We start from the raw sequence: 15,924 nt of genomic DNA, 5'->3' as shown, positions 1-15,924 counted from the left end.
TAATGCACAAGGTTCAGATTGCTGAACAATATAGTCCTAAATAATAAAAAAAGTGTATTTCACTTAATTTAGCTGACGCTTTTATCCAAAGTGACTTACAATAAGTGCATTCAACCATGAGGGTACAAACCCAGAACGACAAGAATCAAGTAAGTACAATTTGCTTCATAAAAAATCCAAACTACAAAGTGATACATGTAAATTCCACACAAGTGCAAAATTTTTATTTCTTGATCCAAGGTTTAGTCGAAAGAGATTTTAGTCTGCGGCATAAGATGTGTAGACTAGTGTTTTGAAATGTATGCAGGCAGCCATTGATAATCAATGAATGGTGTGAAGTTGCTCAGAGACAGCAAGGAGGGCAGTCTCAGTTGAGTGGCCTGCCATGGATCCAGATTGGTGAAGATCAAGAAGGTTGTTATGGTGGATATAGGAAGAGAGTTGATTTTAGAGAGCTCGCTAAAGAGCTTTGGAAAGAAGAGAAACAGGTCTGTAGTTGATTACTTCAGGCGAGTTGAGGATGGGTTTCTTCAGGTTGAGGGTTAACTCTTGCCTGCTTCAGAGTTAGAGAAACAGCCAGTTGACAGGGAAGTGTTAATGATAATGGTACAAGCTTGTAAACTTGAACACACTCATGTCTAAAGGAGAAAAAGAGGCTTTCTGTCCTTCTCAGCCAAGTTGCAGAGGCATTTGAGCAGCAGCAGCAGGTTCTCCTGAAGTCTTACTGGAGCAGTGGTCATTACGAGCTTCTTCAGAGTCTCTGGGTTGTTGTAGTTCACTGGATGAGCACTGTGTTCTCCAGACTTCCCATTCAGGAGCCCATAAGAGTTAACGATAAATTCAGAGAATTGAGGGTGAAGTGTCTTTTTGTACCCGAGCTGATTCAACTGTTCCATGAGGTCAGCATACCTCTGAGTGAGGTAAAGCTGATAGCCTTTATCTACCTTCCCTGTCAGTGGATTTGTGCTAACCTACAAGAGAGGTAGAGAAGCTTGTGAGTTTGGAATGCTTTGTTTTTCTAAATTAACTGATGAGATAATTTACGATTGAAGCTTTGTTGAGATTTGATGTCTTGTAGACTAATATGTCAAAAAGGATAAAAGTCTTAATTTAAACACAAATTACATTGAAGGGGCTTATTACCTCTACGATCTTGTTTGGTATATTCTGCAATGTGAAACCATAATGCCTCTTGCTTCCCTGGAAGATATAGGACAGAATCCTCCTGTCCAGTTGGTAAGCAATCTCTCCCAGGATTGTGTCTGCAACAGTGATAATTTAATTAATTAATGATTCATTTTTTGGTAACACTACTATTGCTTAAACTTCTCCAATTAAGCATCACTCACCTTTGTCCTCAAGCTCCACATCAGCCTGGCAGCTTTGAGATGTAGACTCATGTAGGTCTGTGTGAGCAGAGTTTTGTTTGAAAGACCTGGAGTGGGTCGGGGACGAGGTTCGACATTCATTTTGGAGTCTGGTCTGTTCCAAGTGATTTGAGAACTGCTTCTCATCGAGGGTGGTTGTGGAATGTTTTCTTCCTGACGGGAAGCAAACTGACAACAAGAATTCCAGAAATTATTATTGTCTTGTCTGAAGTAAACAGGAGTGCAATTACATCATTTTTAGACTTTCTGTTGATGATATAAAAAGGGGTTCCCTACACCAGTGTTCACACTGCATGTACTACATTGAATATTATGGCTTAAACTATATTAATTCTGTACAATTTACCAAATTTGAGCAGTAAATCCCTGTAACTGTATGGAATATTTACTGACATTGATAATTGTACATTATGCAAGAAAAACAACACAGTACTAATGCATAATGTATATCTAAAAAACAGAGAGAAGATAAAAATCTATATGATAAATATAGGTTTAGTAGACAGATATAAATATAGAAATGGTTGCTTGATTTGATTAAAATCCCTCCTTAATGATTATATTTCTGAAATCAAGTCAAGGGATTTCATTTTGACAATCTGAATCTCTGTTGAAAGGGAAAACAGTTCATGTTCATGCTTATATTACTTAAATGGCAGAGAGAAAGGAAATCTTGTGAATTAAAGAACTGCAAAATGCAAATATCCTTTTTGAAAACAAAGGTAACCAGAAATCTTTTCCCCATTAAACTCACAATTGTATTTTTTGTAATTTTTGTTCCTGTTTTAAAGGTCCAGTGTGTAAGATTTAGGTGAAAGGAAACGATTGGCAGAAATTTAACGTAAAATAATCCTCATGATGTTTTCACTAGTTCATTTCATCTAAATTGTATGAATTGTAGTTTTCTTTACCGTAGAAAAGGTCCTTTATATTTAAATATTTTATATTTACATCGAGGGGGTCTTCTCTACAAAGGCCGTCATGTTTTTTACATTAGTCCAGACTGAACAAACTAAAGACCTTTTGAGTTTTTATGACAGCTGAAGCTACCACAGGTTATTTTTCATGTTTCGAAGGGGAGGGTGAGGTGAGGGGTATTCAGCTGCAACATACAATTTTAACACTAGATATCACAAAATTCTACACACTGTACCTTTAACTTAATTTCATTCCATTTCTTTGACAGTAGACAAAAACTCTGAACTGCACTTTAGCTGTCCTCTATTGAGAAGAACATCAGCAATACCTGTAGGCGCCTCCAGAGTATTATTGTTGAGGAGCTGCAACCTGGATTTCAGTTCCGAGTTTTCCCTAACCACAGTAAACAGAAACCTCAACTGTTCATTCTCTTGTCCAAGTTGTTCATTTTGTGACTGCAACACAGTAATTGTTTGCTCCATATCCATTTTGAGGTTCCCAGTTCAAGAGCTGCAGCGACAAGCACAAAATTCTTCTTTTTCTTTGTTCGGTTTAATGACTTGTGGCACGCAGATTTATTGGCAGGTGGCAACCAACATCAAAGGTGAAAGGTCAGATCATATGTTCTACATCAGAGGAGAACCCTTTTCCATAAAGGTCTTTCCTATTTCTCAGACAAATGATGTCCTTTGAACTGTGTTTGATGTTTTGGATAGCAAGGCATTGGTAGCAGTCTTAATTCAGACACTGCTATAGGTTTTTGGGTGAGCGAAGGACATCATTGGTTACTCTAAGCAGGAAGCTAATCCTGCTTTCTTCCATTACCCACAGCTGATCTTCCTTTTCTCTATGCTCAACCATTTTAAGGTTCAAAGGTTTTATTGTCATCTGCACAACAAATACAGCGTACATGTTTGCAATGAAAATCTTAAATCTCAGGCACCTCAAGCAACTCTACATTCAAGTGTCATAAAATAAAAAAGAGTAACTAAAAATACAATAACATACACTAGTGCAAATGTCAGTACTAGTGCAAAAAAAAGTTAAGTAAGGATTGTAAGGTGCAAAAAAATTAAATAAACATAAACATTATAATAAAATAATAAAACATTTTAAGGTGCTAAATGAGATATGTACATGTCAGACTTAATTTAGCAGCAGTTATGGGGAGGAACAGACAGATAAGAATTATTGCTCTCTATATTTTTATATTGATAGGAAATATGATGAATAGAAACGCAGTGACAGAATGAGAATTATTGTAAACTAAATAAATAAATATCAATTATTGCTAATGAATATTATAATGTGAAAATAACTATGTTGTGAAAAGAACTTTGTTGTTTTAAAAGGATGTGTAGTGACTTCCACAGAGTTCAGGAGTTTCATCTACTGCCCGTCTTACTTGAGTGACAGCCTTTGCAAATCTTTATGCCTCTTTCTGACGCTGGATATCGAGGACTCCCAATTTTTGCTGCTCTGAAGGAGTTGCCTCGTTCCACAGTGGCCTACTCAGACCTAGGCCCAAACCTCCTCTTCCCTGTTGAACATGGCCCGCAATTTCAGCATGTTGGAGCGCTGCTATGCATGTTGAGTTGCTCTCTTTTGATGTCCATTTCCTGTTGTCGGTGATGGTCCAACAGTGTGTAAAGAAGTGTCTTAGGACTCTGAGAGGGTCATCTTTTGCCTTGTCTTGGTGCATTTAAACTTTTCTACAAGACTTCAGATTGGCCGCCCGAGGATGCTGTGCCCATACAGGACAATGTTGGTCATGCTTCATAGAGTGCAATGAAAGCAAAGCATTGCACACACAGGGAATATAAGGCTCGTATTTAAACAATAAAGCCATGTGAGTTATTTTCGAGATTAGAGGTCTCGTGTCTTTTTTATGTTATGCAAGCAGTTCACAGCTGAACAGACAGAGAAAATGATCTTTCAGCACAGTTTCAAACTTTATCTGTCCAGTATGTCATGAACATAAATGTTTGTGACATATCCTGTAGGCTACCGTTTTCAAAATAATAGTACTCCAGGGTTTCTTTTAACTTAATCTATTGAGGCTTTTATTGTGAAATATTTGCAGGAGCAGAAAATGCACAGCTTCATACTATATAGTACTGGTATCTATTTGAGTACACATGAACAAATTTCAAACAAGGATATAAACTTTAGGAAGGATGTAGTTATATTAAGTTACATGAAGAACTTCAGGTGAGGGGAAGTAGTCTCTCTCTCCTTCTCTCTCGCTCTCTCACAAACTCAATCACTCGCACATTTATGATCATTTTCAGTGTAAACCCAGAAACCCGTTTAAAGTGCTGATACTAATAAAATTAGGTATCGTAACGTTTATATCAGCAGGGTATCGCGATACCTATCTAGTATCGATATGCCCTTGTTGTCAGCTTTCCTGTTCATAGTGGTCACTGGATGCATCATTTTAGAATATAGGACAAGATAGTGAATATCCTTTGTATGTTTGAAGGTCTTCTGCACAATTTAGGTTACCAAGTAGCAGTAGATCTTAAAAGGTGAACGTTAGGGACATAACTTCAGTTGTGTGCCTTAGTGTCAAAGAGTATTTTGGCCTTGTAGTCAACAATACAGGCCGAACTCAAGGGTACGCTAAGGCTAAAGGTAAATCTGCCTGGCTTGTATGGCAGCAATATGAAAGCCATGTGGCCTGCTCAGTAGATCAGACATCCTTAACTCGATGCCTTTTTAAACCAAACACTGTCCAATTTTAGAACATAGGATGGAGAATATCCCTTGTATGTTTTATTGCACTAATTAATGCATACCACCAATTGATGTAATTGGATGTTAGAGACATGTCTTCAGTTGTGTGCTTAACTCACACAATCAGTCTGTAAGTAATTTTAAACATCTGCTGCTTTGTCACTTTTTGGCATTCTACACAACCGAGTCAACACGCACACCATTACTGTCAATGATCTGTTGTACAGTCTACCTGACATTGCAGCTGTTCAAACTATGTTCACACAAAGTAAAATCTGTCTTTGGGAGGTTAGACAACAACGGGAAGAAGGAAAAAAAGAACGTGGTGTTTCATTCACCAAACTCCAAAGACCGAAGACCCTGCTGTGCCGGTATCTATCCCACATAATTACACAAATAGAAAGTTTGCTCTCCTCCCTCCCGGACCCTCTCCCTCTCTCCTTCCTGTGGCATTCAGCAGCAGTTTGCAGTGATATGCAATCCACTAGGGGAGCGGGATAGGGGTATTTAGAACTGAGGAGAGGCAACTTGTCAAACCAAAATGAGCACCAGAGTGAAGACAAGAGAATTACAGTAGGAGGAATAAAGCGCTGTGAAGCTATTTCTGTGGTATTGGAAGAGGAATGAGGAGGGAAGGTTTAGTTTGTTTGCTTGTGTATGCTGGAATCCATAATTTTATCAGATGAGCAAGTAGAAAATAATTGAAAAATCGATGTTTGAATTCTACTGCTCGCATGCACCTCCCTGCACAAATACACACACATTGGAGTGGATGCGATGTGACTTTGGCTGTTGTGTAACCCAGCCCAGTGAGTCATAACAGGGTGGGATGCGTTGTTGTGGTGGTTAGAGGAAGAGGAGGAAGCCTGCCTGGGGTAGATCTGTGAGCAAAGTCATCCAGGGGAGAGATAGGGAGAGATTTGCCTTTCGCCAGTGGTCTCGACTGTGGTCCACAAGTGAGGCGTAAATAAACATGAGCCTTGACGCACACATGACTCTTGACAAAATGAACATATGTGCTCATGATGAAAACACTGTACATATGTGCACACACACGTGACATTAATTAAGTGGAAAATGACAGAGTGATAGAAGGTTATCAGGGGCCGCAGGCGAAAATATATCAACCATCTTTACACACGCACATAAAAATACAAAAATCATGTTTGAACACTAATAAATGTATGTTTATTTGCTTTACGGTGTAATTCTATAGACTCAAACACAATATGTGATACGTGTACAATTAAACCATTTGTAATTTTTTGTTTGTGTGTGCGTGTTGCTGTGTGTTTATCGACATCTCCCTCAACCCTCTTCTGTGCCGTTCAGCAGCCGTTTGCAGGGATATGCAGAACCCATGGGGGGCAGGGGGTATTTAGATGTGAGAAAAGGCAATTTGTCAAAGACCTAAGGGAGCACTGGAGTGATGACAGGAGAATTACAGTAGAAGGACTAAAGGGTTGAACAGCTAATGCGGTGATAGCGGAAGAGGAATGAGGAATGAAGGCTCAGTATGTTTGCTTGCGTACGTCCTGGGAGCTATTTGTTGTCAGAAGTGCGTAGGCTGCTTTGTTTGTTTGTTTGTCTGTCTGTGCGTGTGTGTGCGTGTGATACTTGTCTGGTACACGCCAGCCGAGCGTGCGCACACTCCTTCACTCGTTGTCGTACATGCCTGGATCCAGGCCCTGCCTACGCAGCGGCGTTATCATCCAAAGAGGCAAACAGCTAGCCCCTGATTTAATAAGCTGCCTCGGGAGTCACAGAGAGGTGTGGAACCACTATCAGCTGATAACTGTTTTCCCTGCAAGCCCAGCTTTTCCCTATGATATCCTTTCCAAGAGTAGACTCGGCTTCTCGTTTTCTGTGTGATTGTGTCTGTATATTTGTGTGTGTTTGCGTGTGCATGTGTGCGTGCATGAGTGTGTGAGCGTTCCCCCGCCGGCTGCTGCCCACGTGTCTGCAGGCTGTGTCCGTCCTGTGTTGCCTCTCTCTGGGTGTCAGACAGACAGCAGAGGAGAGCCCACACATGGCAAAGGCAGGCCTGAGACCACAGTGTTTAGAAGCATATGCCCCCCGCCCACTCGCAGACCACACACACCCCACATCATGGCTGCCACTCCTGCCAAACCACAAAAAAAGCCATGGGCCAGACTACTGGCAAATTCCACATCTATCACCATGTTCTGAGCTTCACAGGCCTTAAAGCAGCATTGTCATCATCCTCATAGCACAACCTTGAAACCGATGCTAAGAAGAAGAAAAATTACCACAATAAAGAAAAATAAAACCACCACAAATTTTCAGAGAGCAACTGCTCCGCTTTACTTTGACAGTTTCTGTTATTCTGGTAACTGTGGCCTTGTAGCCATGTTTCAGCTGTCTGTTGGTGAACTGTTAGTGGAATAACTTTTAAGGAGTCGTGCTCAGAGCCAGAGGAGAAACGAGTGTGTGTGTGTTATAATTAAGTGATTAATAGTAATGCTAATAATAACAATAAAAATGATAATGATGTGTTGGTGGCTGGGTTAATGCTGTAGTTTGAGTTTATGTTGCAGACCAACAATTTGTTTTTTCTTAACCATGACTGTGATCTTTTCTTAAGCTTAACTGTTTAAGCCAATAAAGTGAATCATTTATAAAAGCTTTGAATACTTAACAACCTTTTTATTGAAAATGTATCCAGGATTTAGTCAAATCTACAATCTTTTTTGTCTAGACCTCCATCTATCTTTGAATTTCATAATTCCATGCACAACTCAGCTAATCATTTGAGAGTAGTGGCATTGAATTTTTTCTTTTTGCGATGGAGATTAAGTCATAGTATTATTATTAACAGTAAAATTGTGCTGCATAGTACACAGAGTAGTACCCCCCCCCCCCCCCGAGAAGCTGCTATTTTTTGGGGGGTGGCGAAGTCGCTGGTATTATTATAAGGTCAGTGATTGCTTTTTTTTTCTTTCTGTGGTGTGCATTATCACACGCAGACGTTACCACCTCACGTTGTATGTGTGTGCGGCAAGGCGGCTCACATGATAGGCATAGTATGGGGTGGCCACAGTGACCTGCAGCTGACACTGATGATTGATCCTGGTGCTGGGATAAGTGCCTGCGCACCGCTGAGCGCACGGGTCCACTGAAACGCAGCCAGGTGGAAAATTAGAAATCTCTTCATCCCTGGTCCATTTGAAATCCGATATCTCCTATCTTTCCTGTGCGCAGGCACCTTTCCTCAGCCAATACATCAGTAATTAAATGATGTGTGTGTGTGTGTGTGTGTGTGTGGGTGTACATGAGGGGGCAGGTGCATGTCCTTCGGGGGCTGTTGGGGTAATGGGGATATTAAGTCTCCAGTAAAACTGCCCAACCCCCTGAAACACGTGTTCATAGTGTCTGCATAAAAACAGTAACCATACCCATGTACAAACATCCACATACACTTGAGTTGTATGATGTGTGCTGGGTGTCAGGTGGAGGCGTAACAGTGCCTCTGGCGTGGAATAAATCAAAGTCAGGCCTCCTCTGTGCGCTGTACCTCACCTCTTGGAAGCCATCAGTGCAGGTCCACAGGAACAGTAACAACCCAGCTACACCATGTTAACATACTGTTGTTTCTTAGCTTCTAACATCCATCTCTTTTTGTTGTCCAGGTACGTCGGCCCAGGGTAGCTCCCTCCTCGCTTCCCTCCCCATCCCAGGACGGCCTCTTCAGCCTCAACTCGACCTCAAACACCTCCTGCCATTCAGGCTCAATGGATCCTCCCCCCTTAGCCTCTTCCCTAACTTTAATACGGTGAGCCTGATGTCATTAAAGCCGTTTTCACTCTGGAGAATGTTTGCACTGTTGGGTCTGGAAATTTTCTGGAATTTGCCTTTTACAGCAGAACGCAGCAGTCAGACACATTCACAACAACAGGAAAGTCTCCGATGCATTCAGGCGAGAAGTGGCACCTGGCTGGAGCATGCAGGAGGCAGGATATGTGGCTGCAGTATTGAAATGTTTTTGTTTACAGCACAACACTGGCGTTGGCCCTCATCGCCAAAAGCTCTCGAATTTCATTGCCTTTCCAAGTTGACGCCTATGTCTTTGATGACGTCTTTTTCATTCTGAGATATTTGTATTCTTTTAGTTTCTTTAGTTTTGCATCCATCACATGAGAAACCTCATTAATGCTCCCACTCAATCATGGTGAATCTTCAGACATAAACCTGCTTAATTCTCACATGGGCTCACTTGAACATTCTACTCGACATTCGAGTTTTAACTAGGGCGCTGGCAGGACAAACTCCAGATAATGTCCGCAGCACCTGCCTCAGACCACATGCACATACAGGAGATAATCCAGAGTTTAGGGCAGCAAAATAAAAGTAGAACCAATGAATTTATAACTTATTTCAACAATAAACGTCTCTAGCTGACCCCAAAATGGCCTGTAAATAATAAGGTACCTAATTAGATCCAGCAGAAATACCATGTGAAGAGGTGGCTCATCTCTCTGCGGAAAAATATTGTGATTACCCTGTTTGATGACATGCATACATACATTTTCAAGCTTGAGAGCTTGAAAATGTATTTTAACATTCTCGTCTCATGCACTCCTTGAAAGTGCAATTTGTTAGGAAATATATGAGGCAGGGGGAATGAAAGCGAAGGATCTAAGCACCTATTGATTACAAAAGCCCCAGCAGACGTATTAGCATTATTTTGTACTCTGGGGCAGCAAGCAGCCTTTATGGTGTAAGGGGCGGGGTTATGATTCACATACTTAATAAATTTTGCGTCCCCTCATGCTGATCGGCTTGTTTTTATATTGGTGAGTGGTATAAAGAGAGACAGGTCTATAAAAGTGTGTGCTTGATGGTAGCCACCCTGTTTTTCACTATATCATTATCTTCCCAGCCAGACCTCATCCTGCAGTGCTGTGCGGCCGCCTCACCTCAGGCTCAGGGTGCTAATCTTTATTCGAGCGTCGTTTCACCCCTCGGCAATACTGCTGTCGCCTCTGTATCAGCATCTCTGTAGATGAGAGCATTATTACTTTGTTTCGAACGTCAGCAACAAACTGTTCGGTCTTACAGCAGCATGGATGCTCACCTTGCTGCGCTGCCCGGAATTAAAAGCTTGTATCTTTGATCCTTTACCTACCAGAGAGCTACACCCATTGTCATTTTGTGTGTGTGTGTGTATGTATGTGTGCAGGCACTTCCGATTTCTTTTGATCCTGTGTGCATGTGTGTGTGTGTTCACTCCCCTTATCGCACACTGTGAAACCATTTCAAGTTCTGTGGTCTGCAAAAAACACATAAGCCAGAGCTCTTGCTCCACCATACGCTTTGCACCTTTTTTAAACTAAACGAAAAAACAAAGGATGAGAGACAGAGAAAGAGACATCTGGCAGTAGAGGACATGTTTGAGGGGGTGGATGAGACATAAACCTAAGTTGTGTGATGTGCGCATATAGTAGGAGGTGGGAGGTGGGGGGTCTCCTGCCTACTATATATGAACACAAGTTTATTCATTTGTTCAGCCACCAACCACTTTGGGTCATGAGGTCGCCCATGGAGGATTGAGCACACTCAGCAGCGGAGGAAGCACAAAAAAACAATCGTTCCTCAAACATCCTCATGTGTTTATATTAGTGGTGGAGGGAGTATAGCAAGTCTCTGTTCAGTGTTTTGTCTGTCTTGGTTATGAATCATTGAGAAAATGTTTTTCTTTTCTTCTGTTTAAGCCTTCATTCTGTTTAATGAAAATAATCTATAGGCTTAACTGATAGTCACGTGGCCTGTACACCATGTGTGTAAAATGTTTATTATCGGCTCTGCCTCCAAAGGCACTAATTGAAATATGACAGCGATGAACTCGCTAATTTGGCAAAACAGTGAGGTGAGAGAGTGCCTCATTTTTCGGTGTGTTTGTGACGTCGAACAGGATGCACCAGGAGAAAAATCACAAAGGTCTCAGCTCTGCCCCTCTGCTGCCAATTGAAATGGAGCCAATTGCCTTTTAAAAACCTGCGTACACGCTCTTATTTGAAAAAAGGTATTGGTTTCTACCTTGAAACTTTGTCTGTGCTGCCTGGTTAAAGATGCATGTGAAGCATCAATATATTAGAATTTTCAATTTCTTTGCAGTGAAAACGATAATTCTTTTTCAACCTTTGTTTATTCAATGTATTTGTACTTATAAACCGAGGAGCACAGTCTGATTTGCTGGTCACTGTACTGGTGTGGGTTGAGGCCTTGCTCAAGGTTAACTACAGAGTCATTCCTACCAGTCCAAGGATGGAACCAGAGACCTTTTGCCTGCTGCTCCAACCTTTAGGCCCCCACTGACTCGCATGTCTGCTGTCATGACTACAACTTTGTGTTGTGTGAAAATCTGCTTTCTTTATCCAAACATGTGAACACATACAAGGAATTTGACACTTTTCTGTTTCTCTCACTGATGTAAACTGTAACTTGTCTGTTTGGCAGAGACAAATGGCCTCAAGGCAGTAATCCTAGTTTTCACACATTATGTTAGTTAAAAAAATTAAGAGTCATATAATTAACGGTAATTGTACAAGAAGAAGGCATTCGATTAATAATGAATGCAGGGAGCTGCCACACAGGAAATAGTGTTTACCGAGTCGCAGTGAAATTCAAACAGAATACAACCGGCAGTACGAACATGGAATCTACCACAACCAGAATGCAGAAATTATGATAACCATGAAAAAAACATCAAATCAGTGTCGTTTCAGTCCCGGAAGGAGATAATTAGCCTCCATAACACACAGTCTGACAGTGCAGCTGTGGCATTAATCACAAAGTCCTTTCAACATGGAGCCCCAGGTTCTCCAGGACCTGATAAGGCACAGGTTGTCTCGGATGTGTACAGAAAAGATGAATGCACCTGTCTCCAGAACTAAATATCCCTCAGGTCCCCTTGTGTCCCCTCCTCTACCCCCAACCTTCCAACCCCTGCTTCATCTCTCTGTGTGCTCTCTGTGTCTCTCTCCCCCTCTCTCTCTCTCTCTACCTTCCCTGAAACCCCATCACGGACTCATCGGCCCCATGCTAGATAACTTCTGTCTGTACTAGGATGGCGGGGGAGGACGGAGGGCCTGGACAAAAGATGCTTTTATAGCAGTTGGTTCTGGATGGCTGCGGACAGACAATGGGCACATTCTTCAACTAAAACAAATAGCTGTGTGCAGCCCGCCCCACTAAGGTGGACAGAGGGCGACAAGAGTGGGAGAGCTGGGTTTCCATGGCCAGGTTTTGGCTGGTGAAGGGAAAAGTCAGTTGAGTCATGTAGAGGAAACCAAAATAAATCAGCAGAGGCAAAGATAGCCCTGAGAGAAAGATACACCTCCTGCATGGAGGTTTCAGTGTCAGGTGTGTTTATATTCCCTCTCACACTTGTCTGTGAAGAATCTATAGTAAACAGACTCCATTCTTGCAGAGGAGTTAGGTCAGAGAACAATGCTCTCCGCACCCTCTCCCATGTGTGCAGAGGAATGGACTAGGCCAGGCCCTGTGCCAGGCCTGGGGAGAGATCCAAGGTGATTGTTATATGTGATACCACGCTGAAGGGTGCCGCAATGAAATCAGCTGTCATTGTGGAATTCCAACCTTCTAATGAATCCTCGCCTTTCGCTCTGCTCTTTATAGTATGCCTATCTGGGAGTCTTTTCAGAGTATTAGTCCCTAATACACTTCCCTATCCAGAAACACTTGTATGCCCGGCTGCAATGACCCATAATGTATTTGACACGTGTCACGTGTTTTGGATGACAATGGACTTTTAACTGCATTAAAATACCAGCTGGAGTGAGGGTTGTAACAACAGGGCATAACAAACTTATCCTACAGAGTCTTTGTAGAGAGAAAAGTGGAGGCTAAAGATGGATTTATTGTGAGCGCAGGGGGTCAATGGGAAACCCCAACACAAATACTGATGACATAGGTTTTGATTTATAGTTGAATGTCAAATGACCCTAATAATATTCCCACCATAATGCTACATACATTTATAATACATGTTTAAGCTGCTTCAATGACACCGGAACTGTCTTTTTATGTCATTACCTCCACCAAGGACCTTTTCATTGTTTCATTGTCAATCAAAATCTCTCAAGAGTTACATCATGTTTTCCTTATTATAGCAGTGAGAAAACTTTTAGGAGCCACAATTTCAGTATGACCCCAAATCTCTCAGTACAGCACAGACGCCAACTTGGATGTTAAATTAAAAAGGGTCTTTGAAAAGACAAAGTGGACCGGCACTCATTATTTATATATATTACAGCAAATGTCTTCTGTCTGTGGTGTCTATAGGTAAAACAATGATTAGAAAGATACCAATACACAAAATTAAGAGACAGAAAGACACAAATCAAAAATGAAAATATTTTTTCCTTGCAGCTTTACTCTGTTACACAGAAGTGCTCATTTGCACAAATGGTTAGAATTAGAACCAATAGCAAACATTGCAGTCGCTCAGACTTCCATCAGTGTTCATGGTTTCAGGTCAGGTATGCTGCTGGCATTACCTCAGACACAGGAAGTTAAAAACGGAAAAAGCAAAAAACCATATAAGGAAATATCACAATTATCTGTGATAATCAGAAAAAAGGTCATTGAGAGGTGGTGTCATATTGAAACTGGTTGCATGTTTAGGTTTCACATTAAAAAGGTCTATAAATAGATTTAATTTGAAAAAGTTAAAGGCTCTGCACACCCACATATCAGGCATGAAAGTTGTAGAAAAGAAAATATGTCTTCTTGACAAATCAGGGAAGTGTTGAGTAGGAGGAGATAGTTTTTGTGTTTTGTCAAGAAAGAGCGTAATAATCTCAGGAGCATCTCGAGTGTCGCTGTGCAAACCTGTGACATCTTGAGTTACCCAAAAAATTATTTGTGTCGTCTGAAGCTCATTTTTCTTTCTTGTTTCAAGTTCCTCTTTGGAGTTTGGTTACATAGTGTGTACTGAATATCTTTGCTGTTGGAGTAATAACCCATGCAACTTAATTGGACTGAGGATTCATTGACTGCACCTTTACCTGGTATTTTAAGTGCCTCTGATGAAAGTTGATCACTGGTGTGCTGCAATAACACAGCATGGAAAAAACACTTTTTAGCTGTGAGACTATATTTTAATACAGTTTTTTTCCCTATGTTGTTTGCCAGTAACCTTTACAGTTACACCCACTTAATGGCAGAATGTTGTGACACATGAAAACCACCTTGATTAATCTAGTCTCTACTGTTTCCTCAAGGCCTTTAGAAGCAGTATAGAAAGAAGTAACGCGCACTCACTATGCATTTCATTAGGAACACGTGCACATCTGACTATTCATGCACCAAACTGTCAATCTTGTGGCAGCTTAGAGGTCAGGAGCTTTCACATCGAAAATAACTTGGAATCTGCCGCGTGTGACAGTGACGTTCATGGAACGAATTCTGTGCGAAAAGTTGCAGAGTAAGTGAAACAAAATTCCTGTGTCAGCTAATTCATTTAGATCCAAACCAAAATTGAATGGGTTCATTCCGATACTGCATCCTTCCACCAGGTTTCACGGTAATCCGTCCAGTAGCTTTTTGCGTAGTGCTGCTACAAGACACAGACAAACTAAGTGAAAACAAAACCTCCTTTGCAGAGCCATAAGAGCCATAACCAGTACTATAAAAACGCAGGTATAGAATCAACAAAGGTATGTTTGTTGACATCTTTTGGAATCTGTGGCACAAAAAACTTGAGGGCTATTTGAGAAAGAGGGAGGGCCTGCACAGTATTAATATGCTGTTCCTCATAAAGTGTTTGGAGAGCGTACTGTTGTTAAGCATTTTAAATAGCCTGAATTTATTTACTCTTACTTATTATAGTCGCACTAAAATGGGACATTGTGATAGTTCAATAGCAACACAAGTACATTATTTAGTGAGCATGAACCGGATAAAGTAAGTCTCCCCGCTGGTGCCTCGTCATCTTATCTTCTCAGTCCACCCTCATCTTGTTCATTGATGCACTTCCACTCTTCCCCATGCCATAAAAGCAGCTGCGATAAGGCCACTGGCAACATATCTCTGTACACATGGATGAAACAGCCATTGATGTCGGGAAAAGTCACGTCCTTGCACATGCGGAGAAATGGAAACATTCGTCTCACATCTTCAAGGTCATGCGACCTCACTCAGTGATGTTTTCATTTGTTCCAGATTTATGTCAAAAACCTGCTCAGCCATCACAGATGCTCTCTGCTTGTCCCTGCTTCTTTATTTTTATCCACTTTTTTATCTGGATAGATTAACATGTGAGGAGTGTGTTCTCTTCACGCCTTCTGCTTGCATGCAGGGGGGGGAGGGGGGCACAGATTGTGGCACCACTGGAGCAGAAATAGGCTACGTTCAAATCATATTATCTCTGATGTTCAGTGTGTTTCAGTGGTTATTTGCTTTTTTTCCACAGTGACATTCAACAACCTTATAGAAAGGATATTTTGCTTTATTGTCACATTGCTGTTCCTTATTATTGAGTTTAATGCATCTGTTGGTGTTGAGGTATAGTATTCATAGTATAAATGGGAGATATGGGGGTTTGTGCAGGAGGAAGCCACTACAGGACTGCTTATTGTTGAAATAAGAGTCTCAGCTGTGGCCCAGGAATTAGAGCGGGTCGTCCACAAGCCAGAGGGTCGGTGGTTAAATCCCAATCTGGAACATTTTCGCGTTTCAGGTTTTGACTGAGAGTTTGGCAGGAAGTAACAAAAATTATATCATAAACAATAATTGTCTGTTGTGAATGATGACTGGGGAAACACAGCCCAGTTGATTGTCAGTAATACAGTTTAAAATAAAATATCAATTAGTTTATCAAATGAATTAACAACAA

General features: G+C 41.2%; 2 protein-coding genes and 1 long non-coding RNA gene across 7 annotated transcripts in view; 2 read left to right on the top strand and 1 right to left on the bottom strand.

The window, feature by feature from the left end:
* znf385c (zinc finger protein 385C) overlaps nucleotides 1-15,924 on the top strand; it is a 151,704-nt gene that overhangs the window by 115,443 nt on the left and 20,337 nt on the right. For all 5 annotated transcript variants that reach the window (XM_020094292.2, XM_020094291.2, XM_020094287.2 and 2 more), the window contains one exon: nucleotides 8,696-8,838. In XM_020094292.2, the coding sequence (XP_019949851.2) occupies nucleotides 8,696-8,838 (143 nt within the window). The remainder of the gene's footprint in view (nucleotides 1-8,695; nucleotides 8,839-15,924) is intronic.
* Nucleotides 199-2,889, bottom strand: LOC109634065 (speriolin-like protein). Its single transcript, XM_020094330.2, has 4 exons — nucleotides 2,635-2,889; nucleotides 1,350-1,556; nucleotides 1,144-1,262; nucleotides 199-971 (listed from the first exon to the last, which is right to left on the bottom strand). Exons 1-4 carry the CDS (start codon nucleotides 2,792-2,794, stop codon nucleotides 639-641), a joined length of 819 nt encoding a protein of 272 aa, XP_019949889.2. The 5' UTR covers nucleotides 2,795-2,889; the 3' UTR covers nucleotides 199-638.
* Nucleotides 3,023-4,172, top strand: LOC138407633 (uncharacterized). The gene is made up of 2 exons (XR_011240964.1): nucleotides 3,023-3,173; nucleotides 3,680-4,172. It is a non-coding gene; the product is annotated as an uncharacterized lncRNA (long non-coding RNA).

This window comes from Paralichthys olivaceus, chromosome 5 (genome assembly GCF_024713975.1).
Source record: "Paralichthys olivaceus isolate ysfri-2021 chromosome 5, ASM2471397v2, whole genome shotgun sequence".
Taxonomy (NCBI): Eukaryota; Metazoa; Chordata; class Actinopteri; order Pleuronectiformes; family Paralichthyidae; genus Paralichthys; species Paralichthys olivaceus.
This window is presented reverse-complemented; position numbering and strand designations above follow the sequence as displayed.